The sequence below is a fragment of the Brachyhypopomus gauderio genome, chromosome 16 (assembly GCF_052324685.1).
Source record: "Brachyhypopomus gauderio isolate BG-103 chromosome 16, BGAUD_0.2, whole genome shotgun sequence".
In the NCBI taxonomy this organism is placed as follows: Eukaryota; Metazoa; Chordata; class Actinopteri; order Gymnotiformes; family Hypopomidae; genus Brachyhypopomus; species Brachyhypopomus gauderio.
In genome coordinates, this window is record NC_135226.1 from 22,642,482 (window position 1) to 22,667,948 (window position 25,467).

The 25,467-nt window shown below is 45.8% G+C and overlaps 1 protein-coding gene across 4 annotated transcripts in view; it reads left to right on the plus strand.

Moving 5' to 3' along the window:
* Positions 1-25,467, plus strand: part of caln1 (calneuron 1) — a 53,682-nt gene that overhangs the window by 20,888 nt on the left and 7,327 nt on the right. For all 4 annotated transcript variants that reach the window (XM_076976904.1, XM_076976905.1, XM_076976903.1 and 1 more), the window contains 2 exons: positions 3,239-3,351; positions 23,740-23,896. In XM_076976904.1, the coding sequence (XP_076833019.1) occupies positions 3,239-3,351; positions 23,740-23,896 (270 nt within the window). The remainder of the gene's footprint in view (positions 1-3,238; positions 3,352-23,739; positions 23,897-25,467) is intronic.

Below are 25,467 nucleotides of genomic sequence, written 5' to 3' on the forward strand. Positions count from 1 at the left end.
CAAAATGCAGTAATTTTACATATTTCTATAATGCTTACATTTTTATACACACAAGGTTATCCAATAACAACATTCTGCATCATTTTTGTCTTATTTACAATTGCTTGCACACAACATGTCAAAAATGAAAACCTAAGGTTCAAAACCTTAAACACTGTATAAAATCCAAAGTTCTGCAAAAACAAAGGCAGCTGAAAAGCTATTACTGTAATATATATTTTTTGCACATATAGAGTGCTGGTTTGGTCCTTCACAAATGCCAGATTGGTCCCTATAACAGTGACCTCCTTCTATAGTTTTTGAATGAATTCTACCAACAACTGGTTCCAGAAGCAGAAAGGGAACAGGTGGGAGGAAACACCAGGACATTTGTGATGGGACAATGTAGCAGTAAAAATAACAGTAATATATAACCTTTACTGCAAAACTGTTACTGACTCCTTTTTTGTCTAATCTACATTCCATATAGTACCTAACAGTAAATATCACTCATTGTGTAGACAGTATGTTGCCAAAAATGCACACATTTGAAAAAAAAGTCCAAATGAAGCGGATTACAGTAAAAATGAACTGACTAAGAAAACAACAGATGTTACTGTAAAATATCTGTTGTTTGCTGTGAGAGAGTAAAATGTTACATGTAATGGTGTTTCTGTACTGCCTTCAAATGTTAGTTTTTTTACAGTGGTTGTGCAGTGATTGACTATGTTCATGTCGAATAGAGAATCTGTGCTAGTGTTTGAAAGAATGATTGGATACTGAACCAGGTTTGCTGTGTTTTAACAAAGTTGGTGTATAAAGAGAAAACTTTGTTTGCGTTGTGAAATGCAGAGTTGGTATTTTGTTAAGAAAATGTGCTTTTGAACAGGATATTAACTATTTGGCTATTTGCATGAGGTAAATGTGTTGCTGTGTTTAGAGTTTTGAAAATGTATCTGAAGTATTGGCAAACGCACGTTAGCAGTTGTAAAAAACTGTAAATGTAAACAGAAAAACAAGACGGTGAACGAGAGAATAACAACTGGGAACTTTACAACATTTACCACATGATTTCCAGAACCTATGGTGGAGTGTCCCAGTGTGGAGTGTCCCAGTGTGGAGTGTCCCAGTGTGGAGTGTCCCAGTATGCACTGTCCCAGTATGGACTGTCCCAGTGTGGAGTGTCCCAGTGTGGAGTGTCCCAGTGTGGCGTGTCCCAGTGTGGCGTGTCCCAGTATGCACTGTCCCAGTATGCACTGTCCCAGTATGGACTGTCCCAGTGCACCAGGGCAGATGTCTTTGCTCATTTTGTGTTTGAGTCCAGGGGTTTATTACTCCTCAATTTCACTGTCTGACTCAGAATGAAAAGACGTGGGTCTGTAGTGTTTTCTATAGTGTATAAATGAGCTCTGTGCTGTTGAAAACTAGCCCCTCACAGGCAGGCCAGTCTATCCACGCATGAAAAGCTTACTACAGTAATGCAATAATACACACATTTATTTTTACTTAATACCGTAACATAGTTACACATAGCAAACACATTTCTGTTTCTTTAACTCAGTAATGCAATAATACACCCATTTATATCTTTAGTTACAAACTAATAAGGCATGCTGGGACTTTTGAGAAATGTTTTTCTCAACAAGGTAAACTCTGGTCTGCAGTTCACACACAAATAAATACAGATAATGAGTACATAGATGTTACTCTGTCAACACAGGGCAGCAATAGGGAGGGCTGGATTAGGAGAGGGGCTGGATTAGGAGAGGGGCTGGATTAGGAGAGCAGCTGGATTAGGAGAGCGGCTGGATTAGGAGAGCGGCTGGATTAGGAGAGCGGCTGGATTAGGAGAGGGGCTGGATTAGGAGAGCGGCTGGATTAGGAGAGCGGCTGGATTAGGAGAGGGATTGGATTAGGAGAGGGATTGGATTAGGAGAGCGGCTGGATTAGGAGATGGGCTGGATTAGGAGATGGGCTGGATTAGGAGAGGGGCTGGATTAGGAGAGGGATTGGATTAGGAGAGGGATTGGATTAGGAGAGCGGCTGGATTAGGAGAGGGGCTGAATTAGGAGAGCGGCTGGATTAGGAGATGGGCTGGAGATCTGCTTTGCCAAAATTGTTTTTTTTTTTAACTTTATTCTGTCCTATCACATCCTTTATAACTAACATATTTTATGATGAAAGTTAACAGGATGCTTGAGGCAGACCTGCACACTGACATCTGCTCTAGCAGCAGAGAAACAGCAGAACACCCAGCATGCATCTGTCTAGTGAACTGGAACTACTGTAATCAAAACTCAAATCCCATAATGGAGATTACATAGTTATGGATGATTGGTGTTAGTCATCAAACAGTTACTAAGAGAGAGAATGATGTGTTTGATTTGGAAAGGTCGGTTTAATCAAAGGCTATGTGAACTATTAAGTGTGGTGGTTCTGTGTGTGGTTTCTGGGCGACCCCAGGGTGTTGGGGGTGTAATGCTGGACCAACATGGTGATGGTGCCAAATGCCGTTCCATCATCCCACGTTTATGATCCTCTGTGGTTCCTCTGCTTTAACTCCTCCTGCTCACTGTGCAGCCCAGACTCTGGCCCTGGGGCTCTGGGGACACACCGTCTGGAGGACAGTTAACATCCACACCGCAGTCGTACTCAGAACCAGCTGGGCTGCTGTGTTCAGGACATGACAGGATGACAGGATGATGTGACTGTCTTCCAGCACGTCTCGAGCAGTTACACACTCACTCACATCTCCGCTCTGCGGTGGGGTCCTGGCCGGAGATCGCCTGGCGATCACAAGGAGACGTGATTGTTGAGGAAGGAGTGAGCGGTGTGTGCTGGGGGTGAGACGTCGGCGCCAGAGTGCAGCTGCTCCGAGCAGCTGGAGTGTCCACAGCAGCCAAACACGGCAGCCCAGAGCACAGCGCCCCCTGCTGCACCAGAGTAGCTGCACAGGCATGATTACACATGAACAGTGAAGTGCTGTAGTCTGGTGGAACATTAGGGTCTTTATTAAGTATAAATATTCATGTAAATATCCATCTTGCTACAGCTAATACCAGCCTCCATATGCATTGTTATTACAAACCTGTTGTAATTACTGTAAAGCAGGTTATACAGATGTGTGTGATGCATGTACACAGGTTTTCAGGCACAGTGCCATACACCATGACGTCATCTGTCTGTCTGTCCAGCTCTCCATCTAGGGGGACAGGGGACTCTTGAATGCTGCTGAACCTGTTTGCTTTGTTGTTTGTAGGAGATGGACAGGTGGATTTTGAAGAGTTCATGACTATACTGGGGCCCAAGCTGTTGTCGTCCGACACGCGGGAAGGCTTCCTCGGACAAACGATAGACAGCATATTCTGGCAGGTAAGCAGGAGTGTGTGCCCCGAGTGTGAGACCCGTGGGCCTCGTGGTTCAGTGATGCATGCTGGGATGTGATAAGGCAAGAGACGGGCTGTGTTGGACGGAGTGGAGGAGGAGGAGGAAGAGGAGGAGGAGTGTCCACAGGGTGTGGTAGACGCAGGGAGAGGTGGTCACAGGACGCGCGGGACACAGCGAGAGGTGTCCTGGTATGGATCTTGGCTGTGCTGAGTTTCTTTGAGCTTCTTTTGAGTTTCTGTTCTTTTCTTATTCCTCTTTCGTTACCCATCACACCCTGAGACACCGTTACTCTGTGTTTCCCTTATACTGCAGCCGTAGGGTTCACTCTCATGAAGATTGTCCTACTCTGGTAGCCATCTTTCACTAGAGGCATCATGTGATGCATCATGTTCTGATTGGTGCTCCCTTGTCACCGTCGTCCGTAGTTTTGTCATTGCTGTGTGGCTTTGTGGGATCAGTGGTTTTGCCCTGGGCATCACACTCATACGGTTCTCCTGCAGTGCACAACCCAGCACATGGTGACTAAAGCTCCCCGTCACTCCAAACCCCGTCTGTTTTGTCGCCCCCTACTGGCAGCCTGCTGCTTGCTCTCAGCCCTGGAAGTATACACACTTTAATTATTGCTGAACTCCAGGCTTATTAATCGCTCCCAGAATGGGGGACTATTGTAAACCAGGCTGCTAAGGCAGGGATGGTTAAGGAGCTTCTGACAGTGGATAATGACTTGTTCACGCGGGCTTTCCCCACTGGACATAATGGGAATATTAGGGTCACTGTAGGGCCACTGTAGGGTCACTGTAGGGTTACTGTAAGGCCACTGTAGGGTTACTGTAGTGCCACTGTAGGGTCACTGTAGGACCACTGTAGGGTCACTGCAGGGTTACTGTAGTGCCACTGTAAGGTCACTGTAGTGCCACTGTAAGGTCACTGTAGTGCCACTGTAAGACCACTGTAGGGCCACTGTAAGACCACTGTAGTCCCTGAGCCACACCTCACCCTGGAGTGCTCTCACTCACGGTGATGCCATGTCTGAAGGTCTTTACGGTTAACCGGGAGTGACCGTGATGTAAGAAATGTTTGTCTGGTGTACATGTTGAAGAATTTCTATAATTACATAATAGTGTTGTAATTATGTGTTGAAGTGTTGAAGGTTTACCAGGTTTAATTATGAAAGCATGGCCCTATTAAAGTTGGTTGTGTGCTTTCAGGAAAAGCAAAGATCTTTTCTCCTATGAGAGTGTTCTCTCTCTCTGTTAGCCAAGCTGTTTTCACCTGGAAATTGCCACTGAATTACAGACACATCTCCTGTGACATCACCTGCCACACACATCTGCAACACACTAGTTATGTCTAATGACCTGGATGGGCTTGTATCAGTCTACAGTCATTTTCAAGATTCCAAAATAACGTTAGTCTACTACTCCTCTTGCACACACAGTAAGATCTTTGCTGAGGATTTCTGAACGCAGGTTAAATGCTCGCTCCATGAGGTGATGCTTGAGTTGAGAGAGTGACATGGCTGTGACGTGCTGCACGTGAGCTGTGATTTCTGATTTTTCTGTCTAATCAGTCTGAGAAGATACGGATGCTGTTTGTTGGTAAGGCTGCGCTGTGCAGGAACTGTTCGTTTGGAGAACTGACATGTAGGTGGAATGACACAACACAGCTGGAGGCATGTGGTTACGGCCATGGTAACAGCCATGGTAACAGCCATGGTAACAGCCATGGTTACAGCCATGGTTACAGCCATGGTTACAGCTATGCTCTTCAGTACCACATGTCATACTTACACCTTAAACTCAAATCAGGAAAAACTATTTTCTTAGTCTATTAAATATATATACACATGTATATACATGTATGTGGACTGCAACCATTTATCCAACCTGTCTGATTATTTGAATGAAACAGCTCTGCCTCACATACATAGTGTAATGAAAGCTGGAAGTCTTGAAATAGCCATTTAACCCAGGAAGTGTGAAATATCAGTTCGGCAGGAGCAGCAACGTCCTAGCATGCTAATGAGCATGGTAATGAGCATGGTAATGAGCATGGTAATGAGCATGCTAATGCTCCACAAGAGCTGTAGTGATGAAGTAACACAATTAAGGGAGCTTCCCGGTGCACAGGAGGCCAGCTCAGCGTTTCCGCCCGCGTCATGCCACACTGAGCTGCTCTGCACTCCTGCCTTCAGACATCCGACTTCCCAGCATCCTCGTCTCAGGACTGAGGAAGACTCACGTCTGCTCTGGGGCACGTGGCCACTGTCTATTCATCATGTGTTAGCCAACATAATAAAGTGAATATTGCATGAAGTTCATTGGTTTGATGTAGTGTCAGGAGAGCTGGCTGTCTCAGTGCCACCAGTCTGGCCCTCTATGTGGTGCATGTTCTGCGCTTCTCCTGGTCCTCACAACATATGGAACATGTTCATCACCCTGAGCTGTTTGCAGAAGAAATACTCTAAACATCAGTGTTGTCTTTCATTTCCGTACTGCTATATCTGTTGTTCAAGACTGTGTGATGTGTCTGCATTGCGAGACCGTGTGGTGTGTCTGCTTTTCGAGACTGTGTGGTGTGTCTGGAGTTTCTCCAGACATTAATTTTCAGACACACTTGTGTTCCACATGCAGTTGAGTCTTTTCATTGCAAGTCTTCTTTCATATTTTGCTTTAAAATGATTCTCCTTGTGATCCCTGTTCTATTATTGGGTTCTGAGCAGCGAATGTGAATAGAATGTGAATAGGTTTGGCTGAAACAAGAGCTTTAAGTGTTTAAGTGACATTTCAGGTCAGCATTCAGAAGATGAACTTAAAAACCTCATCTAATTCCACCTCAGTCTTCCTGGTGTATTGTGTTCAGAGAGACTCTGGTTCTTCAGGTCATTATTTCAGGCATGTGGAGCAGACATCTTGCTGGTATACATACAATAAAAAAAACTGACAGCTTTTTACATCTCATTACATACTGATGTAATGATGCATTTTTTAAATATACACTCGCCACTTTATTAGATACACCTGTCCAACCGCTCATTAACACAAATGTTGAATCAGCCAATCACATGGCAGCAACTTAATGCATTTAGGTATGTAGACATGGCCAAGACGATCTGCTGCAGTTCAAACCGAGAATCAGAATGGGGAAGAAAGGTGATTTAAGTGACTTTGAATGTGACGTGGTTGTTGGTGCCAGACGGGCTGGTCTGAGTATTTCAGAAACTGCTGATCTACTGGGATTTTCACGCACAACCATCTCCAGGGTTTACAGAGAATGATCCGAAAAAGATAAAATATCCAGTGAGCTCCAGTTCTGTGGGTGCAAATGCCTTGTTGATGCCAGAGGTCAGAGGAGAATGGCCAGACTGGTTTGAGCTGATAGAATGGCAACAATAACTCAAATAACCAGTTGTTACAACCGAGGCATGTAGAAGAGCATCTCTGAACACACAACACGTCAAACCTTGAGGTGGATGAAAACAAAAACAAACAAACAAACAAGATGGTCTACAGCAGCAGAAGACACACCGGGTGCCACTCCTGTCAGCTAAGAACAGGAAACTGAGACTAGAATTTGCACAGGTTCACCAAAGTTGGACAATAGAAGATTGGAAAAATGTTTCCTGGTCTGATGAGTCTCGATTTTTGCTGCGACATTCGGATGGTAGGGTCAGAATTAGGCTAATCCTTAGCAAATCATCTCAGACTGGTTTCTTGAACATGACAATGAGTTCACTGTACTCGAATGGCCTCCACACCAGATCTCAGTCCAATAGAGCACCTTTGGGATGTGGTGGAACGGGAGATTCACATCATGGATGTGCAGCCGACAAATCTGCAGCAACTGTGTGATGTTATCATGTCAATATGGACCAGACTCTCTGAGGAATGTTTCCAGTACCTTGTTGAATCTGCCACGAAGGATTAAGTCAGTTCTGAAGGCAAAATGGGGTCCAACCTGGTACTAGCAAGGTGTACCTAATAAAGTGGCTGGTGAGTGTGTGTGTAAATGTATATAAGAAAGTTATTGGGATATCACAGAAATATTAGCATAACGAGAAAGAGAACATTCAGACTTTACAAGCTTCACACACATCAGTCCCAGAGCAACATTGAAGATCTTGAAGGTGTTTGTTACATCATAGTGGGAGGAACAGTGTTCAGTGTAGGTGTAGCAGGAGAATGAGTGTTCAGTGTAGGTGTAGCAGGAGGAACAGTGTTCAGTGTAGGTGTAGCTGTAATCTTTATACTGTGGAAACAGCTGAAGCATCAGTTAAGTCTCTGTCTGTGTCAGTGGGGTCACGTTTGCTCTAGGACAACAGACGAGATGACGGTGTCCCGCACGTCATGCAGGAAAGAAGAACAAATCTGGGCAGTTATCTTCCTCAAACATGACCCGGAAACTAGCACGACACGTCGCCAGTGGTTAGCCACACAACATGGCTACTTGCCATTAGCTTGCACTCCAGGAAGTGTTGTCATGACGACACCCAGCACTCTCCAGCAAATGTGCTAATCATGTCATGTTGCTACACACGGACCTTAGATTAGTGTGAAATTACACGTCCATTTTCAATGTTTCTTGATTGGTGTTGCCGTCATGCCGTCCTGTGTTGGGGAGTAAGACACCCAGGAGGAGGGTCTTCCTGAGGAAGCAGCTAACAGCCATGTTGGGGTTTGTATAGTCAGAATGGCTACAATAGTGTCGTACCATTACACAGGAATAAACTACATATCTCTCTCTCTCTCTCTCTCTCTCTCTCTCTCTCTCTGGCTATCTATTTCTCTCTCGCACACAATCTTTGTCCAGCTCCCTCATTTACATACACACCCACACACAAAAAAACACATGCGCACATACAAACACTCACACACACATTTGCACGCACACACACTCGCACACGCAAATATGTACTCATGCAGAAACACATACACACTGTATATTTACTGTATAATGATACGTATATATCAATACAAACCATGCTAATCACATATCTGCAGTCTCTTGCTTTTCTTGTACATTTCACATAAATAAACTTTGTTGAAAATCATTCCCAAAAGTTCCTATATATTTTGTCAGCCTGCCACTCAGACTCTGACACAGATGTGTGTTTGAGACACGCAGACTTGAGTCAGCAAGTCGAACTCAGCCGAGCTCAGCTTGTACTTATCACGTCTTACATTAAATTTCACTACAGCAGAAGATTTCAACTGAATCAAACCATGAGAGTTGTGACACTCCCACTCTCGTTTGGTATGAGGTATGAAGTGTGAGGTATAAGGTGTGAGATGTGTGTTGTGAGGTGTGAGGAACGTTGCCTTATATCTTTGTTGTTGTGTTTTCTTATCTTGACATTCTGATAAATCAACCATATTTAATATTTTCATGAGTTATTAGTCTCAGCTCATGCAAATAGTGATGTGACATCGTCAACAACCAGTAGGTAAGTTCCTCCAGCACCAAACAGGATGACGCCAAGTTGGTCCAGGAACATCTCAGACTGGGGGGGTGAGTGACAGGCAGGAGAATCCAGGAGGCCTCGTGAAGCTGGTCTTCTTCTTTTTGACCACAAGTGCAGCTGTGGCCAGATGCTGCTTCTGTTTCTGCTCTGCTGTGCGACAGGAGCATGGGTGGAATCATCTCAAAGGATTCTTGATGCAAATGTTGAGTTGCAAGTCTTGCAAATGATGATTCCCCAGTCTATGTGAAATCATAGTCTCTGGTTAGTCAGTGTGGCATTCTTAGACTTTAGTGTTTTTAAAGTCTTCTAGTGTATGCTTAGCATTAACAGACTAGTGACTCGACTTGTGACTTAATGCTTGTAAAATTTTAAAAGAAGAAGAGGGACTTTTATTGACCCCATTGGGGAAATTCTCTCTCTGAATTGAACTCATCTGGTCTGATACACACACACCGACACTCACTCACTCTCTCACACACACACGTGCACACACACACATGCGCACACACACAAAGGTTAACACACTAAGTTACATTTATATCTCATTTAAAAAACATTTTAAAACACAAAGTGCTGGACGCAGATAAAATAATAAAACAACTATATTATGTTACAACTAAACAAACATTAAAATCCTGAAACTATAAAACACACATCATAAACACAAACAGTATAACAGAGATTCAAAACGAATAATAAATACAAAATAATGTCATCTAGACATCTAGACAAAAGCCAAGATAGCCAAGTTGTAAAGGTGGACTTAAATTCTGTAATAGTGCGAGTGAGCTTCACATTAATTGGTAAGTCATCCATAATTTTGGGGCTATAATCTGTTACATTTTGAGAGCTCTGAGCCGTAAGCAGTAAATTATTCGATGACCTAAGTGGACCTGGTGGGGGATTATGGTGCTAGACCCTGTGCTGCTTTAAAAATCAATTTTAAACTTTTCTGGCAGACAGTGTAAGGAAGATAACAGTGGAATAATTCCTCCTCTTTTACTTGAACCTGTTAAAAGCCCTGCCAGCGCTGTGAGTGCCATATCTGTGAGAAATAGGGTCCAGTGCATGTATGGAGAATAGAGGGCAGGACCCAGAAAGGAGCTTTGAGGTACATCATAGGGATGAAACTGTATCTACCCAGCTGGACTGCAGCAGTATGATCTTTGAGAGTAAGGAAAACCAGTCTGGTACCTTCCCGTAGATACCTACAGTATGACAGAGAAACCTACAGTACGATGGAGACACTTGTGTGTAATAAGTTGTCAAATACAGCCACGAGATTGAGCATAATTAAAATTACACATTTACTAGAGTCCATTAGGGGCAGTGATTGCGCACACACACACATACATACACACACACACACACACACACACACGGCAAGAACAGCAGACAGCCAACTATTATGGCACCAGGGAGCAGTTGGGGCATTAGTTAGGTGCCTTGCTCAAGGGCAGGTTATTTCTGGTTCAGGGGATTCAACCACCAACCTTTGAAAGCCATTTCCTCTAACCTTTAAGACACAGTCGGCCTTCAGGTGTTGGGAACAAGAAGAATCTGATAATTTGAATAAACCTGGTCTGTCTAATTACTTTTCTTCTTTTTTGCTGATTTAGGCTCTTAAAGCTACAAAAAGAGGGAGAGATAGAGGGGTAGAGAGAGGGAGAGAGAGATGGAGAGAGAGGGATAGAGAGTAACCCCAGTGTGTACTTAAACCCAAAGAACATGTCTGTACTGTGTTTGATATGACAGCTGTGTCAGCTCACACACCCACACAATCTCCACACCGTGATGAACGACACTGTGATGAACGACACCGTGACGAATGTTATGAAGATGATGAGTATTTAGTGCAAAACGGGCCAAAGACTAACAAAGATCAAAGCATTTCTCTTTTCATTCAGCATATTATACAGCATATGACATTTTTACATCATAATTTATGCCTGAATACGTTGATGAGCCATAAAGCATGTCCGCATGCTGTAGTACGTAGTAATTCCCTCTGTTTTCTAAGAGGATAATGAACTCCACCCGCCTGGCGTGTCCAATAAATCTGAGAATCGTTTAACCAGTCAGTGTTGAACAAGGCAAGACCAGGCAAGACCAATTCACCACCGATGAAAAAACATCTTTTGCTAATTTGTGTGTATATTCATCTCTTGCATTGCCACTGAAAACTATTTGGAAGAGACGTTTCTACTGGGACATGAGTTATTCAGAGTCATCAACCCACTATGGGAGGAGACTATTTCTCTTGTTGTTGTAATTGGTTAATTAATTGGTGTTTTAACTTATCATGGTTTTATAAAATTTTTTCATATTCATGTGGTAGGACTTCAGCCAAATACACATAAATATATTTATTTCACATTTATTTTCACAAGTATTTATTTTATTATTTGTTTTCAGGTAGAAAGAAGAGCATATCAAATAGCTGGTGTTTCTCATAATTGACACCTGTCTTGTTTTGTGAAGCTGTTGTACATGAAAGGGGTTTGTTGACAGGGAGGAGGCGTGGCTGTGTAGTTCATCACACTGGGAGGAGGTGTGGCTGTCTAGTTCATCACACTGGGAGGAGGTGTGGCTGTCTAGTTCATCACACTGGGAGGAGGTGTGGCTGTCTAGTTCATCACACTGGGAGGAGGTGTGGCTGTGTAGTTCACACTGGGAGGTGTAGCTGTGTAGTTCATCACACTGGGAGGTGTGGCTGTGTAGTTCATCACACTGGGAGGCGTGGCTGTGTAGTTCATCACACTGGGAGGCGTGGCTGTGTAGTTCATCACACTGGGAGGTGTAGTTGTGTAGTTCATCACACTGGGAGGTGTGACTGTGTAGTTCATCACACTGGGAGGCGTGGCTGTGTATTTCATCACACTGGGAGGCGTGGCTGTGTAGTTCATCACACTGGGAGGTGTGACTGTGTAGTTCATCACACTGGGAGGCGTGGCTGTGTAGTTCATCACACTGGGAGGTGTAGCTGTGTAGTTCATCACACTGGGAGGTGTGACTGTGTAGTTCATCACACTGGGAGGCGTGGCTGTGTAGTTCATCGCACTGGGAGGAGGCGTGACTGTAGTTCATCACACTGGGAGGAGGCATAACTGTGTAGTTCATCACACTGGGAGGCGTGGCTGTGTAGTTCATCACACTGGGAGGAGGCGTGGCTGTGTAGTTCATCACACTGGGAGGCGTGGCTGTGTAGTTCATCACACTGGGAGGAGGCGTGGCTGTGTAGTTCATCACACTGGGTTTCTGGGGGTCTGTGTGTCACACACCTGCACATGTCACAGTGGAGAATTTTAGCGCTTTCATAGCTGATCTAGTGATGTTTCAATTATGAAGACGCAGTTGCAGTGGAGATTCTGTGACCAGAGACGACGAGTGTAGCGGTGATTTATTTTTCTATTTTATTTGTGTGTGTGTATGTGCACACACTAATGGATATACACACAGACAAAAGTGTATATATGTACACACATACGTGTGCTCACACACTATAATTTCCACCAGTTACATCATTTGAAGATGATAGTGGTTCCCATGGTAATCGGAGCTCTAGGGACTGTTACCCTCATATTGGGAGAGATCAGACACCAGCAGATCCTGTCAGATCCCTGGTTATCCTGTCAGGTCCCTGGTTATCCTGTCAGATCTCTGGTTATCCTGTCAGGTCCCTGGTTATCCTGTCAGGTCCCTGGTTATCCTGTCAGATCTCTGGTTATCCTGTCAGGTCCCTGGTTATCCTGTCAGGTCCCTGGTTATCCTGTCAGGTCCCTGGTTATCCTGTCAGATCCCTGGTTATCCTGTCAGATCCCTGGTTATCCTGTCAGGTCCCTGGTTATCCTGTCAGTTCCCTGGTTATCCTGTCAGATCCCTGGTTATCCTGTCAGATCCCTGGTTATCCTGAACTCTGCTCTGTGACATGTTGGTAAGCTCAGGTAATGGCCCCATCCTTTAGGGCTGATGGGGGCAGGGCGGCTGGGTGCCGTAACGTTTGAGCTGTTGAGAAACTCTGATCGATACACTGGAGCTGCTACCAAGGACACGTGGAACTCGGGGCTCTGCCGTACAGCCTGGCGCACCATCATTCTCCCGCATCTCCTCATCTTCTTCAGGGGGAACGATTAAAATGCTCCTTGTCCATAAATTTACTAGCCATGCATTTTTATTTCATCATTTATTTTTTTATTATTTTTATTGTTCCACATGCTGATGCACTTTTGACTCTGGAGTTAGGGTTAGGGTTAGGGTAATATTACTGTGTCTCCATGCAGAGCCCTGCGTAGTTACCAGCCCCTGTTTGACCCTCCGTGACCCCAGCGTGAACCCTTGAGTCTAGCAGGTTTGTGAGTCACCTGGTTCAGCTTCTTCCTGTCTCCCCGCGGGCGGTGCAGTGGTGCAGGACAGAAATAGCAGAGTCCTGTTCTGTAGCTGTTGTATTGCGTACAGAGACCACGGCACAACTGAAGGAGCCGTTGCTATGACGACCGCTCCAGGACACAAACGGGAGTAATATCCAATTATTTCCGATACATGTCTCAAAAACTAGTGGTGGTACGTTCCTGTGAGTGTTTTATCTGAAGTGCAGTGCTCACGCTAGAATGTGGGAATGTTATCAGAGTCCCATAAACCACGGAGGTCCACAGAGGTCCTGTTTCTGGTTGGTTGCTCATGGTAATACTGGAGCCATGATGTAGCATGACCTGCTAAATGGCTTCTGGAAATGAGAAAGCTGTGTCTCTCAGTGGACGCCACGGTGGCCCAGAGAACTGTGTGTGTGTGTGTGTGTGTGTGTGTGTGTGTGTGTGTGTGTGTGTGTGTGTGTGTTTGTGCTCATCCTCAGATGCTCAGTACTGCTTCATATTTCTGTCACTGCGTGTGTTCGGAAATGTCAGTCATGGTTGGAGCTTTCTGAACACCAGTGCACTCATGTTCCCATTTCCAGCCTTAAATGAGAGAACTCAAATAAGTAAATAAATGCGGGTGAAGGTCTAGCTAACCCTGAGGCACTGGGGCGTGTGGGGGGGTGAAGGGTTTTGTGTCCCCCTGCAGGGAGGCGGAGTGAGGGACCCCAGTTAGTAGAGGTGTATGGCAGGGTGTTCCTGTCAGATAAGAGTGACGTCAGGAGTGTCTCAGGACTGCAGTTCAAACTGAAGAGTGTGTTGATGCAGGACGTGTTGGATGTGTTTGGTGGGGGAGGAGTGATTTATTCCTTCACTACCTCTCACTCTCTCACACATGCCCATATTACATCATGAGACTGCTGGATGCAGTTAGGCTGAGCTGTGATTGGCCACAGCTTCAGTGCACCGTGGCAACAGGACAGCTCTCATTGGCCACAGCGTTAGTGCACCGTGGCAACAGGCCAAATCCGATTGTCCACAGCATCAGTGCACTGTGACAACAGGACAGCTCTCATTGGCCACAGCATCAGTGCACCGTGGCAACAGGCCAGATCCGATTGTCCACAGCATCAGTGCACTGTGACAACAGGACAGCTCTCATTGGCCACAGCGTTAGTGCACCGTGGCAACAGGACAGCGCGCTACTCCGCCTGCCTCCGCGAACGGTGGAAGCGTTTATACTTGCTTTTCTTTGCAGTGCTGTTCGAAACGATATGTGGTAGTATAAGAAACACCCGTCAAAAACAGGGGAAGGAACATTTACCTGATGAACTTTAATGTTGCTTTTGTGTTTCAAGTTTGAAAAGTGCTGGAATTTGTTCGTTTCACAACAAATATCTGACTGAACAGTTCTCTTGTATTACGTTAACAAATACGAGCATCTTGTAATTCCAGGATGAAACATGAGAGAATGTGAAGACGTTAAGACAGAGGTGGGGACTCGAGTCACATGACTTGGACTCGAGTCAGACTCGAGTCATTAATATTAAGACTTTTGACTTGACTTGAAAAAATATTCAGAGACTTAGACTTGACTTGGACTTTTACACCAATAACTTGGGACTTGAATTGGACTTGAACCTGTTTACTTGCAAAGACTTGATTTTTTTTTTACCCCAAATCTAAATTTTAAAACGCATATTAATATTTATAAAGTGCGCCCCATTAATTTCATTTCCGTCCTTCTGACGCAGACCAGTCCTCTGCTTTTCCACACTCTGTACGTGTGTGTGTGCATGGGCTGCAGCACAACCAATCAAATGGGGGGTTGGCGAACGTAAATTTTTACCGGGCGGGGTGTAAAATGGACACAAATTAAGTATTATATCGCGATCGATCGATCGCCAGTGGTTGGTGCCAGAGCGAACTAGTAACTCATTGAATCATAGATGTGGATCAGAGGTAAATAAACTAGATTTTTTTCCGGCGTGAGATATTCGGATGTGTGGCGTGAGAGCGTGTGAAGACGGTCAAATGCGTGTGTCTCACGCTCAATGCGTGATAGTTGGCATCCCTGGGTTCTGTATCTGAACTCGGGGAAGAGAGCCTCTCTCTGTCACCATCATAATATCCAGTTCTATCCCAGCATGGATTGTGTATTTGAAGACATCTACGTCGAGAAAAAAATATATTGACAAAAGTGGAGCGAGTTTTCAGCTATGGGGACATCATTCATCGTGCACAAATGACATACATACTTTTGGCCAGCAAATGCAATGCAGAATAGTTTACTGAAATGTCTAAAGTTGCAGATTCCTGTTAATTGTTCAGTTCTTATATTTGTTTGTCTTGTGTCACTCACACATGTTCTCCAAGAAACCAGATAAGAGAAGAGAGGGAAAATGCTGTTATGGTTCTTTGTATTGTACTGTGAAAATATCAGCACTTTTTATTTGAACATGGAGTTCTACTTATGACTTTTTCACAGAATATTTATTTCTGGAAAATTGTAGTTTAAAGTATGAATATTTTTGCAGCTAAGTTTAACAAATTGAATTGTGCAATAAAGAGGTGTAATTTTAATTTTTTTTTATACTTCGTGTTTTCAGTTGCACATGTTTTATCAAGATTTGAGGAGAATACAGATTTTAAAAAGAACGCATGTCTATTATTCACATTAAAAATATACCTGCAACATTGGTAAAAAAAAAAAAAAAGACTCGAAAGGACTTGAAATTCCAAGTTTCAGACTTGGGACTTGACTTGATTATTGCCTGTCTTGACTCGAGACTTGACTTGACTTGAGTGTCTTTGCTTGAGACTTGACTCGGGACTTGAGGTATAAAGACTTGGACTTACTTGAGACTTGCAAAACACTGACTTGGTCCCACCTCTGCGTTAAGATTGGGCGTTATGAAAAGAAACCACCATTAAATAATGTGATTAAAAGCGAATTATTTCGAGTATATGTATAAATATTTAACTTATTTAAGTTTAACGTGCTGGGAAATATTGAAATGGACCTTGAAAGTGGCGTACAAGTGCTTTAATTCCACCTTGTAAAGGTGTATGAACCCTGCAAACATGACTTTGTTCATTGCGCTGAGGCGCGGCGCACGCGAAGTTACAAAATTCGAGAGGTGCACGACCTCGCGAAACGACAGCGCCCGAGACCCTCACGCACGGGCGGAGCCACTGCGATTGTCATTTTTGCCGCGCGGACCTTCACGCCGCTTGCGACGCGTCAAGTATAAGTATAATATTATCGTTTATCGCGATAATTTCTGGGACAATATATCGTTCTGAAAATGTTGTTATCGTGACAGGCCTAGTCATGATCCCTCTCTGTGGAGGTCATCACCCCTTTCTGTAATTGTGATGTGCTACCGCACTTCGGTTTGTGTGTTGACATTGGCTGACTGCCTTTGTGTGTATAACATGTCAGAGAGAGATTTCAACATTGGTATTTTTACATTATAAATTTAGGGTTTTTTGTTGTTTGTTTGTTTGTTTGTTTTTTTACAGATTTATACTGTGCTCATTAGGCATACAATTTGTGACATCCAGATGTTATCATATACACTCACTTTATTAGGTCCACCTTGCTAGAACTGGGTTGGGTCCCCTCTTGCCTTCAGAACTGCCTTAATCCTTCGTGGTAGATTCAACAAGGTACTGGAAACATTCCTCAGAGAGTCTGGTCCATATTGACATGATAACATCACACAGTTACTGCAGATTTGTCAGGTGCACATCCATGATGTGAATCTCCCGTTCCACCACATCCCAAAGGTGCTCTATTGGACTGAGATCTGGTGACTGTGGAGGCCATTCGAGTACAGTGAACTAGTTGTGTTCAAGAAACCAGTCTGATGATTCGCGCTTTATGACATGACGCGTTATATCCTGCTGGAAGTAGCCATCAGAAGATGGGTGACCTTGTGTGAATTGTAGCCTCAGTTTCCTGTTCTTAGCTGACAGGAGTGGCACCCGGTGGCACCCGGCATCTTGTTTGTTTGTTTGTTTTTGTTTTCATCCACCTCAAGGTTCGACATGTTGTGTGTTCAGAGATGCTCTTCTACATGCCTCAGTTGTAACAACTGGTTATTTGAGTCAAACCAGTCTGACCATTCTCCTCTGACCTCTGGCATCAACAAGGCATTTGCACCCACAGAACTGCCACTCACTGGATATTTTCTCTTTTTTGACCATTCTCTGTAAACCCTAGAGATGGTTGTGCGTGAAAATCCCAGTAGATGCTGAGTTTCTGAAATAGTCAGACCAGCCCGTCTGGCACCAACAACCACACCACTTTCAAAGTCACTTAAATCACGTTTCTTCCCCATTCTGATTCTAGTTTTGACCTGCAGCAGATCGTCTTGGTCATGTCCACATGCCTAAATGCATTGAGTTGCTGCCATGTGATTGGCTGATTCGACATTTGTGTGAATGAGCTGTTGGACAGGTGCACCTAATAAATTAGCCGGTGAGTGTATATAACATATACATACGTATACATTACACATACAAAACGTATCCAGAATGTATCCAGATCTTAAACTCTTCAGACAGCTTTCCTCAGCAAGTGGCAATATGGTGATGTTGGTGTGTGTGTGTGTTGGTGTGTGTGTGTGTTGGTGACGGTGTGTTGGTGACGGTGTGTTGGTGACGGTGTGAGGGTGTGTTGGTGAGGGTGTGATGGTGACGGTGTGTTGGTGACAGGGTGAGGGTGTGTTGGTGACGGTGTGTTGGTGAGTGTGTGTTGGTGAGGGTGTGTTGATGATTGTATGTTGGTGAGGGTTTGTTGGTGGCAGGGTGACGGTGTGAGGGTGACGGTGTGTTGGTGAGGGTGTGTTGGTGATTGTGTGTTGGTGATTGTATGTTGGTGATGGTGTGTTGGTGAGGGTGTGTTGGTGAGGGTGTGTTGGTAAGGGTGTGTTGGTGACGGGGTGATGGTGACGGTGTGTTGGTGACGGTGTGTTGGTGATTGTATGTTGGTGTGGGCGTGTTGGTGAGGGCGTGTTGGTGAGGGCGTGTTGGTGACGGCGTGTTGGTGATTGTATGTTGGTGATTGTATGTTGGTGAGGGTGTGTTGGTGACGGTGTGATGGTGAGGGTGTGTTGGTGACGGGGTGATTGTATGTTGGTGAGGGTGTGTTGTTGAGGGTGTGTTGGTGAGGGTGTGTTGTTGAGGGTGTGTTGGTGAGGGTGTGTTGGTGAGGGTGTGATGGTGAGGGCGTGTTGGTGACGGCGTGATGGTGAGGGCGTGATGGTGACGGCGAGATGGTGACGGCGTGATGGTGAGGGCGTGATGGTGAGGGCGTGTCGGTGAGGGCGTGTCGGTGAGGGCGTGTCGGTGAGGGCGTGTCGGTGAGGGCGTGTCGGTGAGGGCGTGATGGTGAGGGCGTGTCGGTGACGGCGTGTCGGTGACGGCGTGTCGGTGACGGCGTGTCGGTGAGGGCGTGTCGGTGAGGGCGTGATGGTGAGGGTGTGTCGGTGAGGGTGTGTCGGTGAGGGTGTGTCGGTGAGGGTGTGTGGGTGAGGGCGTGATGGTGAGGGCGTGATGGTGAGGGCGTGATGGTGAGGGCGTGATGGTGAGGGCGTGATGGTGAGGGTGTGTCGGTGACGGCGAGATGGTGATGGCGTGATGGTGAGGGCGTGTTGGTGAGGGCGTGTTGGTGAGGGCGTGTTGGTGATGGCGTGATGGTGAGGGCGTGATGGTGAGGGCGTGATGGTGAGGGCGTGTTGGTGAGGGCGTGTTGGTGAGGGCGTGATGGTGAGGGCGTGATGGTGAGGGCGTGATGGTGAGGGCGTGATGGTGAGGGCGTGTTGGTGAGGGCGTGATGGTGAGGGCGTGATGGTGAGGGTGTGTCGGTGACGGCGAGATGGTGAGGGTGTGTCGGTGAGGGTGTGTGTGTGTGTGTGTAGCCATGAGCCAATGGCACTGCTGTAGTAGGTTCCCTGTGTCTGACTGGTGTTCTGCAGAAGCGAACAGAGGGTTAGGGTGCTGGTTCTGTTTCTGCTATCCATGGGTTCAAACAAAGAAATGAGAAGGGATCACCAACCATTCTGCACCACTGCCATAAGACTGCAGTTCACACACACACACACACACACACACACACACACACACACACACACACACACACACACACACACACACCCATTTTACTACTGTTCGGTTCTAAAGGTTATTAAGACTCTTCTCCCAGACATATAAATGCAATTTGCTTTCTAGAGGATATGTGGTGTGAGACTATAAAGAAAGTGTAATGTCCTCTTTGTCGGAGGAGGTGCTGAGCGCGATCACACGCGACACAACATTAGCGGTGGGTCGTGCTTCGGTCCTCTCCACAGGCCCAAAGCACTGGCAGCCTAACCATGAAGGGCCACGCAGACCCTCCTCCACTGTGCAGGACGCTGTGTGTCTTCACCCTCCAGTTTCACCAAAACATGAAAGCAGAATGTGGTGAGGTAGTAAGTGAGGGGTGAGGACACGTCTCTGTCTGGACACGTCTCTGTCTGGACACGTCTCTGGACACGTCTCTGTCTGGACACGTCTCTGTCTGGACACGTCTCTGTCTGGACACGTCTCTGGACACGTCTCTGTCTGGACATGTCACTGTCTGGACACGTCTCTGTCTGGACACGTCTCTGTCTGGACACGTCTCTGGACACGTCTCTGGACACGTCTCTGTCTGGACATGTCACTGTCTGGACACGTCTCTGGACACGTCTCTGTCTGGACACGTCTCTGTCTGGACACGTCTCTGTCTGGACATGTCTCTGTCTGGACACGTCTCTGGACACGTCTCTGTCTGGACACGTCTCTATCTGGACATGTCTCTGTCTGGACACGTCTCTGTCTGGACACGTCTCTGTCTGGACATGTCACTGTCTGGACACGTCTCTGGACACGTCTCTGTCTGGACACGTCTCTGTCTGGACACGTCTCTGGACACGTCTCTGTCTGGACACGTCTCTGTCTGGACACGTCTCTGGACACGTCTCTGGACACGTCTCTGTCTGGACATGTCACTGTCTGGACACGTCTCTGTCTGGACACGTCTCTGGACACGTCTCTGTCTGGACACGTCTCTGTCTGGACACGTCTCTGTCTGGACACGTCTCTGGACACGTCTCTGTCTGGACACGTCTCTGTCTGGACACGTCTCTGGACACGTCTCTGGACACGTCTCTGTCTGGACATGTCACTGTCTGGACACGTCTCTGTCTGGACACGTCTCTGTCTGGACACGTCTCTGGACACGTCTCTGTCTGGACATGTCACTGTCTGGACACGTCTCTGGACACGTCTCTGTCTGGACACGTCTCTGTCTGGACATGTCTCTGTCTGGACATGTCTCTGTCTGGACACGTCTCTGGACACGTCTCTGTCTGGACACGTCTCTATCTGGACACGTCTCTGTCTGGACACGTCTCTGTCTGGACATGTCACTGTCTGGACACGTCTCTGGACACGTCTCTGTCTGGACACGTCTCTGGACACGTCTCTGTCTGGACATGTCTCTGTCTGGACACGTCTCTGTCTGGACACGTCTCTGGACACGTCTCTGTCTGGACACGTCTCTGTCTGGACACGTCTCTGGACACGTCTCTGTCTGGACACGTCTCTGTCTGGACACGTCTCTGGACACGTCTCTGGACACGTCTCTGTCTGGACATGTCACTGTCTGGACACGTCTCTGTCTGGACACGTCTCTGTCTGGACACGTCTCTGGACACGTCTCTGTCTGGACATGTCACTGTCTGGACACGTCTCTGGACACGTCTCTGTCTGGACACGTCTCTGTCTGGACACGTCTCTGTCTGGACACGTCTCTGGACACGTCTCTGTCTGGACACGTCTCTATCTGGACATGTCTCTGTCTGGACACGTCTCTGTCTGGACACGTCTCTGTCTGGACATGTCACTGTCTGGACACGTCTCTGGACACGTCTCTGTCTGGACACGTCTCTGGACACGTCTCTGTCTGGACATGTCTCTGTCTGGACACGTCTCTGTCTGGACATGTCTCTGGACACGTCTCTGTCTGGACACGTCTCTATCTGGACATGTCTCTGTCTGGACACGTCTCTGTCTGGACACGTCTCTGGACACGTCTCTATCTGAACATGTCTCTGTCTGGACATGTCTCTGTCTGAACTCGTCTCTGTCTGAACTCGTCTCTGTCTGGACGCGTCTCTGTCTGGACGCGTCTCTGTCTGGACACATCTCTGTCTGAACGCGTCTCTGTCTGGACACGTCTCTATCTGGACATGTCTCTGTCTGGACATGTCTCTGTCTGAACTCGTCTCTGTCTGAACATGTCTCCATCTGGATACATCTCTGAACACGTCTCTGTCTGAACGCGTCTGTCTGAACGCGTCTCTGGACACGTCTCTGTCTGGACATGTCTCTGTCTGGACACGTCTCTGTCTGGACATGTCTCTGGACACGTCTCTGTCTGGACACGTCTCTATCTGGACATGTCTCTGTCTGGACACGTCTCTGTCTGGACACGTCTCTGGACACGTCTCTATCTGAACATGTCTCTGTCTGGACATGTCTCTGTCTGAACTCGTCTCTGTCTGGACGCGTCTCTGTCTGGACGCGTCTCTGTCTGGACACATCTCTGTCTGAACGCGTCTCTGTCTGAACTCGTCTCTATCTGAACATGTCTCTGTCTGGACATGTCTCTGTCTGAACTCGTCTCTGTCTGAACATGTCTCCATCTGGATACATCTCTGAACACGTCTCTGTCTGAACGCGTCTGTCTGAACGCGTCTCTGTCTGGACGCGTCTGTCTGAACACGTCTCTGTCTGAACACGCGTCTGTCTGAACACGTCTCTGTCTGGATGCGTCTCTGTCTGAACATGTCTCTGTCTAAACACATCTCTGAACACGTCTCTGTCTGCATGCGTCTCTGTCTGAACTGACTGATCTACAGAAGCCTCACATTCAGCTCCTTCTAGTCCATCTAACACACATGAACAAACGTGTTGGTTCTCGACCAACCATCATCTTGCTGTCTGTTTCACGGCTGCTTTCATTGGTCCCTGGATGTTATTTGAAGTAGCAGTTGAAGTTTGTTCTTCTTACTGTGTCTGTAATAGTTGAGGCTGCCAGATGTATTAGCCTGTCAGCTATTGTAATCTCTTCTTGTCTCATTACGAGTCTGATCTAACTAATCTAATCTGATCAAACCACAGCCTGCTCTAACAGTACTTCCACTTAACTTCACCTAAATTAGACACTCAATCTCAAATTTTCTGGAAAATCAAGATGAGGAGTGGATCGCAATTTTCTCTGTTTAAGGATTAATTTTCCCTCTTAAAAGGTGTAAGGCAGCCTGCAGCCCGGCAGTTTCGAAAATAAAGTGTCTCATTCATCTGGTGCGGCGGGAATTACCTGACACATTGATCCGTGTGACGGATGACGCTGCGGTGATTAAACCAATATCATAAACACACTTCCCTACAGGTCACAAAAAGGCAGAAAATGTAACATATTAACAGGAAGTGGTTATGTTTCTCACGTGAGAGACTCACCACAAAGCTGTGACACTGCACGTGACACGGACAACAGCTTTTTGGTGAGGTTCTCACGCAGGTGCAATGGCAGGTGGCCAAGGAGCTAAGGAGGCGGACACAGTTGTGGGAAGGATTGGTATTTATTCACTACATTGGGAGAAATACATGCAGGGGAACACGAGACAGTCAAACCAATGTGCACACTAGGTCTAGACACACAGGGGCTGTGGGATTGACGGGGCATCACTAATAGTAACTGGGGAGAGGGCACAAAACCATTATAAGCAAACTGAAACCATAGAGCTAAATGTAATTAAAGGGGGACAGAGTGAATCTACCAGAGCAAAGAAACTAGAACACTGAGATATCATCAGAACAAAATAACAACCTAAACAAAACCAGGGCACATGGAAAGAACACACTAGCCATACAATGCCAGATACAAACCAGGACTGAAACCAGGAGAACTGAAGGAGGGAGAGGCAGAGACAGAGACCAGTGAGCATGGAGTACACAGAACGGAGACACAGGTGAAGGGTGTGACAGTGACGATGGGTGGAGCAGGGGCGTGGCCACTGAGAGTAAACAGATGCACATGGAAAGACTGAAATGAGGAAGCAAACATGAACACAGCCATGATTGACAGGGGAGGCGGAGTCATTTGTGACAGCAGGTTAATGTTATATCATACAGCAGTGGGAGATTAGTGTAAACTTCATCTTCCCTCCATAATTGCACACTGATTAGAGTTCTCCACACAACATTCAGTGACCTTTAGAATAGGAGTGATGGAGTATGTGGATATTAGAGGAACAGATGTTGGGTCTTTATTTAATCTTATTTAAGTTTAACAACAGGTCCAAAGTAATGAAGGACAGTTATAAAAAAACACACCTTTTAATCTCCAGTTGTCCAGTTAATCTCTAGAGACTCTCATTGGTTGGTTGGTGGGGTTACTCTTGGGGACGTCTGTGGATCTCTGGGTAGTGGAGCGCGTGCCCTGACATCTCTTCTCTCCGCGTACCACAGTTCGACATGCAACGGATGACCCTGGAGGAGCTGAAACACATCCTGTTCCAAGCCTTCCGCGACCACCTCACCATGAAGGACATTGAGAACATCATCATCAACGAGGAGGAGAGTCTCAACGAGAACGCAGACAACTGCCAGACGGAGTTTGAAGGAGGTGGGTCAGATGAGTTTGTCTGAGGTGTGGTGATGTGGTGTGTGCACGCAAGTGTGTGCACACACATATTTAGTGGTTTGTCTATACTTTCCAGTTCTTGTGATTACCTGATACCCTGAAAGAAAAGTCAAACTGCTAGTGGGTTCGTATGGAGAGCAAGAAACAAACTCACATATGTAGACAAACATCAAATGGAATGTGACCTATTTCAGATGTGTTTCCTTTTAGATGATAGAACTCACTGAATGTGCTGTGTAATTCAGTGCTATGCCTGAATAGGAAAACCAGTTACAGACAATCACACAATCTGTCAAATGTCAGAATATGACAAACTACAAAACAGTGTATTTTATAAACCCATTAATCACAGTATATTTAAATGAATCCTTTAATTTCAGAGCATTTCAATAAGCCCTTTTATAATGGAGTATATAAATCAACCCATTCATACTACTCAAAAATGAGGTCACATGTTAATGGCATCATGTAGACCAAATAATCACAGTGTTTTCCATGAGTTAATGTCATGAAGGACAGCATGGCACCACAGTCAAAACCTGGCTTTGTTTGGAATGACAGGACTCACATCACACAATTTCCACTTACTCACAAATGCCTCCTCATGAATATGCAGAAGGTATTTGATGTATAGGTATAGTGAGCACATTCCCACCCTCTGTGGTCGGGTGACTGCATATGGAAGTGACATTTATTTATGCATAGTTTAAGCAGGAGAAAGCTGAATTTGAGGTTGACCTGGCTTCTCTAGGTGACCCATTGAAGATCCCTCCTACCTGAACAGGGCCAGCTATGTCGAGCTGGAGGCATGTAGGTGTCGTACAGACCTACCACAGTGCATAAAGATTCACCAGAGCACAAATGTTCTTACAACAGTACAAAAACATTTTTACCTAAAAGATAGTTTTAACTTGCCTATAATTTGAGTAAATTGTGTATTACATTACATATAAATTAAAACTCTAATGATTACATATCAACATTCTAAACAATATATATCAGCAATGTTATAATTACGTATCAGCATTCTAATGATTATGTACCAACATTCTAAAGCTTATATATCAACATTCTAAACAATATATATCAGACATGTTGTGATTACGTATCAGCATTCTAATGATTATATATCAACATTCTAAACAATATATATCAGCAATGTTATGATTACGTATCAGCATTCTAATGATTATGTACCAACATTCTAAAGCTTATATATCAACATTCTAACTACGAACATGCTAGGGAACTTCGACCAGTTAACCAAAGGTTTCTGAATGCTTCCCAGGAGAGGTGAGCACAGCATCTGTTGTCAGGCAGACTTGCTAAAAGGGTGAGGGACATCCGTCCAGAGTGTCTCTGTGTCCAGCAGCTCAGATGTCTGCTGACACAAAGGCTCACTCGTCACACAGTCACCATCACTCACCATCGCTCACCATCACTCACCACTGCACGCCGGTCACAGTCCTAAGACATTCTGACCACACCCCGACCACACCCCGACCACACCCCGACCACACCCCCAGCACACCCCCACCACACCCCCACCACAC